This window comes from Papaver somniferum, unplaced genomic scaffold (genome assembly GCF_003573695.1).
Source record: "Papaver somniferum cultivar HN1 unplaced genomic scaffold, ASM357369v1 unplaced-scaffold_160, whole genome shotgun sequence".
In the NCBI taxonomy this organism is placed as follows: domain Eukaryota; kingdom Viridiplantae; phylum Streptophyta; class Magnoliopsida; order Ranunculales; family Papaveraceae; genus Papaver; species Papaver somniferum.
In genome coordinates this window covers 1,391,870-1,401,341 of record NW_020625487.1, presented here as the reverse complement: position 1 = coordinate 1,401,341, position 9,472 = coordinate 1,391,870, and the positions used below count along the sequence as shown (strand labels likewise).

Sequence of the window (9,472 nt, the reverse complement as noted above, 5' to 3'; positions counted from 1 at the left end):
AGGTAGCATTTTTTTTTTTAGATTTATTTTTTTTTATTATTATTTTTATTTGTTCCTCTTTACGTTTCTTTGGGTGTGTCTTTGATTTGCAGGTTTGAAGTTGGATACTAAGGACTTGGAACAAAGCTTAAAGCTAAAAGAGAAGAAAAAAAAGACAATTTTTGTTTTAGGATTTAGTTTTATTATTTATTTTTATTTTTATTTTTTTTTAGAATTGTATTAGGAAATATTTTGTAATTTACTTTTTCTTTTGCACTTTATTTTTGTGGACTGTGGACTTTAAACTTTGGACATTTTTATTTTTATTTTTATACCCTATGGAAGGGATCCTTAAATACAAACTGTTTGCAGGGAAGGAAGACGATTACAATATCGTCTCATCCCCTCGGGTTCGTACATGACATAGGAGTCGTGGCCCGAGTCGACTACAACGGTTCATCCCCCGTCTGGTACGGGAGGTAAGTCCAATCGAAACACTCGCGAATCTCCTGTAAGCGAGTTACTGTATTCCTTAAGGTGATAATTGTTTGAGGACGAACCATACTGTTTTTAAATTCCTAGTAAAGGGCAAGGCCTGGCCAATACAAGATAAGGGTTCGGATTTCATCACCGCTCCCTTCTTGCCCGCCTTAGGAAAACGAAACCTAACGCGAACCCAAGCTTTAAAATCTGATTAGAAAGAGACATATAGGGTATCGAGCTTGTTAGGAAAAAATTTCGAAGGATATTGGTTACCTTTTAAGCAATCTCGAAGTTCATAATGGTTTCTGTGAGTTAAATTCGTGACTGCGCCGCCTTGTGATAGCGGTGAGGCCTTGGGTATCAAAGCTCCACTGAGCTTCCCTCGCCTCAATTCAACTTACTTTGATTCGGATTGATTCCAGAGGGGTTTGCTTAAACTGTAACGAATTCCCCTTCGAGAGATAGAAGCTAGTCTAGAAACAATCTAAGTGGAGCCATCATGCTTTTTGTTTGCTAGATTCTATAGGTTTGATTTGGTCGAGTCAGCCTTGTTTGTGATTGTGTAGAATTCCCTTGCAATTAAGAATGTCGAACTGGTATGATAGAAGCCAATACAATGAATATCGACCTGAATTTGAATATGGACATCATCAGTATTATGACCATAGTGAGAATAGTGGCTGGGGACGCCAACCTTTTCAAGGTTATGGTTCATACCATGGTGAGCCCAATTACTATCCACACGTGCATCAGTCATACGAGCAAGAAGATTATAGTACTAGTTCTTCGTCTCTAGAGGATACAATCAAACTATTGAAAAGTAGTCCTTATTATGATCCTTCAGTTCCTATTCCTTCTCTAGAAGAGACTCTCAGGAATTTAGCTGAGTCATCACGTCAGTTAGCTGAATCGACGTATAAATTAGATGAGGTGAATAATGTAGTTATGGACGAAAGAAATGCAACAACAACTGAATCTGTAGAAGATATCCTCAATAGATTAACTCAAAACTTAGATCCTACACTAAGGGAACTTTATTTGGAAGAGACCCTTGAGAGGATAGCTGAGTCGACACGTAGACTTGAGTTAGAGACGAACGAAAGTATTGCTCGAAATAACTTCAATTGCCAATATAGTGTATCCAATAATACCCTTGAGAATGAAGATAGTTTTTCACATAATCAAGATAACGAGGTTATAATTGGTAAAACTACTTATTTAGATAAGGTTCAATCATCTTCGTACTATTATGATGATGAGGATAGTAGTGATGAAGAATCTGAAATATGTAGGCATAGTGATCAGGAATCTAGTAATCCAATTGAGCTTTATAGTGATTATATTATTTCTACTTCAAATCCAAATAATTTTTATGATTATTCACCTATTCAAGAGGACGAGGATTTGATTAGGAATACCACCGTTTTAGACGATGTAGTATTTCCTTTTGATTACGAAGCCGATAGTGGTTTAGAGGAACGGGTTTATTCTGAAAATGTTGTTTTAGAGTCTAGCGACTTAGAAACAATAGTCTTGGAAGAAGAAGATAGACCCGTAGAGATGAGTAAAGATGCACTACCTGATAATAACTTGGAAGAATCTCTTGAATATTTTAAGGACTCTGAAGATACGGAAATTCAAGAAATAATTAGAGGTCTATCTAGAGACACTGAAAACTCTAAGTTTGGGGGTGATTATCACTTTCCTAGTGCTTTACCTTTAACTCTCAGAAAGTCCCCTCACATAGGACTTGATATCCATGCCTCAACCATCTTACAAGATTATCTTCATACTAGGTTTCCTGAACCTAATGATGTCTTGAAAAAAGTTCAGTCGTTAGAAACCCATCCTCTGGTTGATGTGGTTTGCCCAGGCTATGATACCCAGATTGACTTTTTTTTCCCACCAAATAGTTTTCTTCCAATTGTGGGAACGTATAGATTTCCAATGTGTCACTTATTACGTTCTGAGACTAAGCCTAAGTACTTTAGGAAATTAGAATTGACACATTTGCTTCAGAATGACCACTACCCTGACTGTGGTCAACTATGTAAGTCATATCTAATTGACTTAGAGGATCCTAAATTATTTAGGTTATTTTGTGATTCCAGGTTCTTATCTGAGTTTTTCCAAACTCTAGGACCTAATAATTTGGATCCTACCTATGAGGAAATGCATCCGAGGAAAATAGTCTATTTAGACCCCTTCATAGAACCTGAACCTGAACCGCAATTAGCGATAGTTATCCAGAAACTAGGTAAGGGAATGCTAGTCTTGTACATTTTCTTGGTTCACTGCAGTTTCCTTTTGTCAGCTCTTTTTGGTTTTAAAGACCCACAGTTATTCCGGCTACTGTTATACGGTTCGAGTTGACTAATCCTTGCTTAGTCTGGCTGAAGAATTTAAACTTAGCACTTCTTGGGAGGTAACCCAATATTCATGCGACACGGTAATATCTTTCCTTATCTCTTTTGCTTCAAATGGTAACAGTTTCTCCTTGTTCATGCTTTTTTTTTCATCTTTAGAACATTGAGGACAATGTTAGATTTAAGTTTGGGGGTATGGGAGAAACTTTTTAGTTGCACTTTTGAAACTTCTAGCGTCACATGGTATCCGGTTAGATAAGTTTACATATTGTTTCTCACCGAAAAGATAGAAATTGGAATGCTACAGATAACAACTTATTGAGATATTAGAGAAAAAGACATTGAGATCCTTGAAATTCAGGAGAGAACTTGTTCTTTTTAGAGGGTAACCGTGATGGACCTAACCATACATGATGGAAAGGCAAGTAGGTCAGGAAATGCCAGAAAGACAAAGCAACCTCACAATGTAGTCTTAGTTACTGGATTGCGACTCTCTCTCAGTAGAAACTTATCATCATCAACAAGCGGAGCGACATCAAAATCTATGAAGAAAGTGAAGACGTTTTAGGTTTAGAAGCAATAATAGAAGAGAATAATTCAAAAATCAAAGTTGAAGTTATAAGAGCAAATGATGTAAGTTGTTAGAATCCATGATACCAAGACATCACAAGTTGCGAAGATCCAAGTTTTGAAAGTCCTTCTCTCATGGCCATGTAAATTTTTGTCTTGTAATATTTTAGCCATGAATAAAAAAAAAAAAAAAAAAGATGAAATGGAAAAAAAAATAAAAAAATAAAAAATGAAACATCATTACGTTCTTTTTGTTCAATAAGGCCATAGGGAAGAAGAAATTTATAAGTCAAGCAAGAAATCGAAGAGAAGAGTTAACTGTCAAGGTTCTATGAGGTTCGAGAGTTTATCATCAACAGTTGAATACCGAAGAATGCGTTGTTTCTACTGGGCACTGTGAGAGAGTCGAAGAAAGATGCATTTTGGTTGCTTTGTTAGTCTGATTTCAATCTGACACAAGATCTTTCTAGCATTGGTTTAACTCATCACACGTAATTAGTCCAGCTGTATAGCATATGTCCCTCTCATTTTTATCTCTCTCCTAATCTTATCCAGTTGTAAAGCAGCGGACGCATCTTACAATGTTTATCTAGCTGTATAGCGGATATCTCTTTATCTTGCAGTTGTGTGGATGTGTCTCCCTTTTTCTTCAGTTAGCTTTAGAGCTGACACCTTTAATTTCTCTGGCATTCTAGTTACTTGGAGATAGGTTGAGAATATGTATGTCCTCATAGCTCTTTGGATACTTGTGACCAATTAGGAGTAATGGTTTTGTGGGTATATCTCTGGTAAGCCCTCCCGAGACTTTAAATCGGCCACTAGGGCCACCTAGGGGTTTAAAGGCTTATTGCATACGCTAAATGCAATCGACGATGCCTGCGACAGTGAGTTAGGATTTTATTTTCTATTTGGTTTGCTCGAGGACTAGCAAATAATAAGTTTGGGGGTATTTGATAGGCACATTTTTGTGTCTTATATAATCTCAATTGTATATATTATTAGTGCTCGATTTTATATTTATTATGGCTTTTTATGTCCCTGTAGGTATTCTTGGAGAAATAAGCTTTTGCGGCGAAATTGGCTAAAAAATGGTTTTTGCGTCCGTGGGAGAAAACTACTATACGGACTCTCACTTTGGATAAGGGGTAACCTAATTACTAAGGGGTGACCCATTTCCAGGCATCTGCTAAAGGGAGACCGGAACTGGATAAGGGGAGGTCATATTCATAATTCAAATACAAGTTTTGGCGGGAAAATGCATGCAGCGAGGAGCAGATTTGGAGATCGAATTTCTACGTGATTTTAGGAGATTCAATGGATGTATTTGGTACGTATGGACTCTACAAGACTCAACAGGTCTGTTACAATCGATTGGACCCAACCAATTGGGCTGGAATGGCTGGGAGAAGTGATCAAAGTCCAAACAGGACACGTACGCTTCTGTTGAGTTTGAAGATTTTGTGAGGAATATTTGGGAGAGTTTCACGCTAGTGATTGTTGTACTTGGTCCTGTTCAAGTCTTGATAAGAGTTTGGTGGCAAGTTTATAGCTAACAAACGCGTACAGGGAGATCACAAGAGAGATATTCTCTCAACAACGCAGAGAAGAAAAAAAAAAGTCGCGGATTCAGTAGAGATTTTTCGGGATTAGAGGACTATATAAGAGTTGGTTCAAGTCATAAAGAGGGTTAGAAAGTTTTAGAAACCCTTAGGAGAGAGTTGGGAGTTCACGAGAGACGAGAAGAAGAAGTTACAGGAGGTATTGTTGTTGCCGCTGCTGCTGCTCGAGGAGGAAGAAGAAGACGAAGAACAGACTCGCAGAGTCCGTCGTTCTTCGACAGTCTTAAAAGCAGAACAAGTATCGTTCTTATACAGCAGTAAAGGCTTATCGTTTACAGCAGTCTCAAAAACACTTACCCCTTTGTAACAGTGACGTTGTAACACTTCTACAGCGTTGCTAATTCCTGTTTCATCTTATATACATCAATAGAAACACCTATTTTAGCCATGAATACATCTTGTGGGTGTGTTTTTGGGATGAGGAGCTAAACCCAATCCCAGGGGTGATGGAGGAAGCCATTCTTCTAAAAGTTATGTGGTAAAATTCATTTAAATTTATTTATGCAATCCTTTTATGATTAATTGCACCGAATGAAAATTGAATAAATGATTTTTATTAATTAATTGTGTTTTCTCTTGATGAAATATGCTTGGTTTATTGCTTTTGATATTTCATGCTTGCGATTAACAATGGATGTTTTGAAAATCTGATTTAGGCAATGATTAGAATCACAATTGTTTTTGATTTGAATTATAACGTCTATTGTTTTTGATTTGAATTATAACGTCTAGAATTGCATGATAATAATTATTATTGAATCACATGAATTTTGGTGAATGGCGAAATCCTAACCCCTGGTCTTTCCATAATATTTACATCACCTTTGAATTTAATTTGTTTTATCTTTAATTTTTTATTAAGTCTAAAAATTATTTCCTTCACAAGTCTGAAAAGAACCCAGTTTTTACCACAACTACAACATCATTTGAAAAACCATCACTTCCAAGTAACAATATGCCCTCTAGTCGAAGAGATTCATAATCATATCGTCGTCATCACTCTCTTCTTTCTCTTCCTCCTTCTTCTTCTTCTCTTCGGCAGCAGGAGCTTCAACAGCTGTTGCACCACCACCTGTGGAAGCAGAGACAGCAACGGCAGTAGCACCAACGTTGATGATCAAGTCTTCAACGTTCTTCCTCTCAACAAACTTAGCGAAGAGGCCAGGCCAGTAAGACTCACATTGGACATTGGCCTTCTTTACCAAAGTTGAAATCTTGTCAGCCTGTAGGAAACAAGTTTAATGTGAAACCCAACATCAAGAGGCATTCTATATATATATATATATATCTAACAAAAAATAAAAAAAAAAGCAAGTAAGAATAACTTACAGTAATGGGAATTCCGTCGTCATGAAGAATCAAGGTGGCGTAAGTGCAAGCGACTTCTCCACTGGAAGACATCTTTGCAGCAGAGATTAATTTGGATTTGAAACTAGCTAGAGAGACTCCTCCTGTACTAATAAGTTATACAAGTGTGAATCCATAGTTATATTAATTTGGAGGCTCAGCTTGATGTGGATTTCGCAGAAGTTTATGCCAATTCCACCCTTTATGAGTAAGTAGAGTAGCATAAGGTCTGTATCTTAATAAATCTTGACCTGAGCAGAAGTTCGAGTATTCTACTAAATAGTTATATTAATGCATTCCAGGAGAAATCAACAACTTATCAAAGAATTAAGCACGCCGGCACAAGATTCGCAAGACCTTCACTTTCCTACGGAATATTCTCAAGATTTTATTACTCAATGCAAAGCGTGTTTCTGGAAACAACATTGGTCATACTGGAGGAACCCGAAATATAATGCAATCCGGTTATTTACAACTACAGTCATTGGTGTTTTATTTGGGGTTATCTTTTGGAACAAAGGAGACAAAGTGTAAGAATTTCATCTCTTTAGTGAGGCTTGGAAGTTAGTTAAAGAGTGTAGGTTTTATATCTTACGGAAATTCATTTAATGTTACAGGTCTAAACAACAAGACTTGCAGAATCTGCTTGGAGCTATGTACGCTGCTACTCTTTTTCTTGGAGCGGGTAATGCATCTTCTGTTCAGTCTATTGTGGCAGTTGAGAAGACTGTTTTCTATCGTGAAAGAGCTGCGGGAATGTACTCAGCATTGCCTTACGCATTTGCACAGGTAAAAGACTACTATTGAAACCCAAGGTGCATTTGGTACTTCACAATAAGGAAACTGATAGAACTTCTTCTTTTTGTAGGTGGCCATCGAAGTGATCTACGTATTTGTTCAAACCTTAATTTACTCTCTTATCCTTTTCTCTATGATTGGATTTCCTTGGAGCGCTGCCAAGTTCCTTTACTTCTTCTACTTCATGTTCATGTGCTTTACCTACTTCACAATGTACGGAATGATGACAGTGGCAATGACTCCAGCGCCTGAAATTGCTGCCATCGCTATGTCCTTCTTTTTAGGTTTATGGAATTTGTTTTCTGGATTCCTCATTCCTAGGCCGGTATGTAATCTTTGTCTCCCCTTTGTCGTACACACTAGAACTTACATTTCAAGTCTGACACTTAAATTTGACAATTGCAGCAAATCCCAATATGGTGGCGATGGTACTACTGGGCTTCACCTGTTGCTTGGACTCTCTATGGTCAAGTGATATCTCAGGTCGGCGACAGGACAAACGAGTTGCAGATTCCAGGGTTGCCAATCAATCCAACAGTGCAGAAGTACTTGCAAGAAAGTTACGGCTGGGAATATGGCTTCCTTAAATGGGTTGTCTTAGCCCATATCGGGTTTGTCCTTGCTTTCTTCTTTGTCTTTGCTTATGGAATCAAGTACCTCAATTTCCAAAGAAGATGATGAATGGACTTAAAGCTCGAACATCTCTTTAGTACGTCTCGTTAATATTTCGTAAAGTTGATCGATTTTGTATTTAAATTGGAATGTATACGAGTTTATCTCAAGTTAGAAGAGAAGAAATTGCATATATCTGTAGTTTGATTGTAATCTGTATTGCTAGCGAAAGAGGAACGTGTAGATTATTACGAATAAAAAACTGCCACTGCTGTGTTTATAAACAAAACAATAATAAGCTTAACAACGTCATAACCAAACAAAATAAACTAAAGAAAGCATCAAGCAGCTTCCAAGAAACAATGTGCGCTCTAGTCGAAGATACTGAACAAGTCCATATCTTCGTCATCACTCTCTTCTTTCTCTTCCTTCTTCTTCTTCTCTTCGGCAGCAGGAGCTTCAACAGCTGTTGCACCACCTGTCGAAGCAGAGACAGCAACGGCAGCACCACCAGTAGCACCAACGTTGGTGATCAAGTCTTCAACGTTCTTCCTCTCAACAAACTTAGCGAAGAGGCTAGGCCAGTAAGACTCACATTGGACATTGGCTTTCTTTACCAGAGTTAAAATCTTTTCAGCCTGTGTTGGAAACCAGTTGAATGTCAAACCCAACGTTAAGAAGCATTCTACATACCAAAACATATAAAGAAAAGAGAGGAAGTAAGAATTACTTACAGTGATGGGAATTCCGTCGTCGTGAAGAATCAAGGCGGCGTAAGTGCAAGCGACTTCTCCATTGGAAGACATCTTTGTAGCAGAAATTAATTTGAAACTACCTAGAGAGACTCCTCCTGTAATAATAAATTATCCAAGAGAAACAAGAATTGTAAATCCTTTATATAGAGCGCTCAGAAGACGAAAAAGAGAATGTTTCCCACTAGTTTCCGGTTTCCAAATTTCGGTCTTATTCGGGAAAGGCCTAACTTGTGGCACACGTCTTCCAAACGCCTGTTGGCGATTGCCTAATTGGTCGTGGAGAGGGATTTGGAATGTGGGATCAACTAGAGGCGTATAACCATCGAAAATGGCACGAACCATAGTGGTAAGTTGGAGCTTGGACCGGAACATGGTTTCTTTTAGCCCATTTGGCCAGCAGTGAAAATTTGTTAAAATGAAACAGATAAAAATAGAACGATCTTTTGGGGACCATGATTTTTTGGGGGACCATGGTTTTATTTTGGGTAAAGACATTAGAAGTAATTCTAGGTCACCCCATATCTAGTTATTTGTTTAATACCTAATCTACCCTCTTAATTAATTTAAGTTATGATTAGTGAAATGATTTAGTTAAAAACAATTAGTGAGATTAAATTAAAAGATGGGTTTATTATTAGTTGAGTAGAATTATTGTGAGAGTAGAGTTAGAGAAGATGAAGGAGAAAAACATGGAAAATAAAAAAAAAATTCCAATTCACCCCCTTTGAGTATTCAAGTGATGAAAACTCATCTGATTCTTCATCTCCATCCTCTCCTAGAATATCTGTTAATCTTCAAAATGATCCGGATTTGGCTTATTTCTTAGATGGTGATTGTATTCTTCCCCAAAATGAAACTCAAGATGAAAATGATGGATTTTATCAACCACAACCGGAGGAAGAGTATTTGGGTGAACATGTATGCTCCAAACTTAGATAATGTA

General features: G+C 37.5%; 3 protein-coding genes across 4 annotated transcripts; 1 reads left to right on the top strand and 2 right to left on the bottom strand.

Moving 5' to 3' along the window:
* Positions 1 to 5,979: 5,979 nt before the first annotated feature.
* Positions 5,980 to 6,418, bottom strand: LOC113337511 (60S acidic ribosomal protein P1-like). Its single transcript, XM_026583181.1, has 2 exons — positions 6,347 to 6,418; positions 5,980 to 6,240 (listed from the first exon to the last, which is right to left on the bottom strand). The coding sequence occupies exons 1-2, from the start codon at positions 6,416 to 6,418 to the stop codon at positions 5,980 to 5,982; spliced, it is 333 nt and encodes a 110-aa protein (XP_026438966.1).
* Positions 6,419 to 6,513: 95 nt separating this feature from the next.
* On the top strand, positions 6,514 to 8,063 carry LOC113337551 (pleiotropic drug resistance protein 2-like; the record flags this gene model as incomplete). The annotated part of the gene is made up of 5 exons (XM_026583213.1): positions 6,514 to 6,572; positions 6,667 to 6,894; positions 6,982 to 7,153; positions 7,233 to 7,487; positions 7,568 to 8,063. Coding segments are annotated over 5 exons (987 nt in total), but the record flags the coding sequence as incomplete, so codon positions are not given.
* A 43-nt stretch (positions 8,064 to 8,106) lies between these two features.
* LOC113337510 (60S acidic ribosomal protein P1-like) lies at positions 8,107 to 8,580 on the bottom strand. 2 transcript variants are annotated; one of them, XM_026583180.1, is made up of 3 exons: positions 8,509 to 8,580; positions 8,283 to 8,412; positions 8,107 to 8,252 (listed from the first exon to the last, which is right to left on the bottom strand). In XM_026583180.1, exons 1-3 carry the CDS (start codon positions 8,578 to 8,580, stop codon positions 8,146 to 8,148), a joined length of 309 nt encoding a protein of 102 aa, XP_026438965.1. In that variant the 3' UTR covers positions 8,107 to 8,145. The 2 variants fall into 2 exon arrangements, with proteins under 2 accessions (XP_026438965.1, XP_026438964.1); XM_026583179.1 differs by having other exon boundaries at positions 8,107 to 8,412.
* Positions 8,581 to 9,472: the final 892 nt, after the last annotated feature.

Bases quoted from the DNA above. Each gene is read 5' to 3' on its own strand.
- LOC113337511 (XM_026583181.1), bottom strand. From the start codon at position 6,418: ATGTCTTCCAGTGGAGAAGTCGCTTGCACTTACGCCACCTTGATTCTT. The intron at 6,241-6,346 runs GTAAGTTATTCT...TGTTTCCTACAG, and splicing joins ACGACGGAATTCCCATTACT to GCTGACAAGATTTCAACTTT.
- LOC113337510 (XM_026583179.1), bottom strand. From the start codon at position 8,580: ATGTCTTCCAATGGAGAAGTCGCTTGCACTTACGCCGCCTTGATTCTT. The intron at 8,413-8,508 runs GTAAGTAATTCT...TTTCCAACACAG, and splicing joins ACGACGGAATTCCCATCACT to GCTGAAAAGATTTTAACTCT.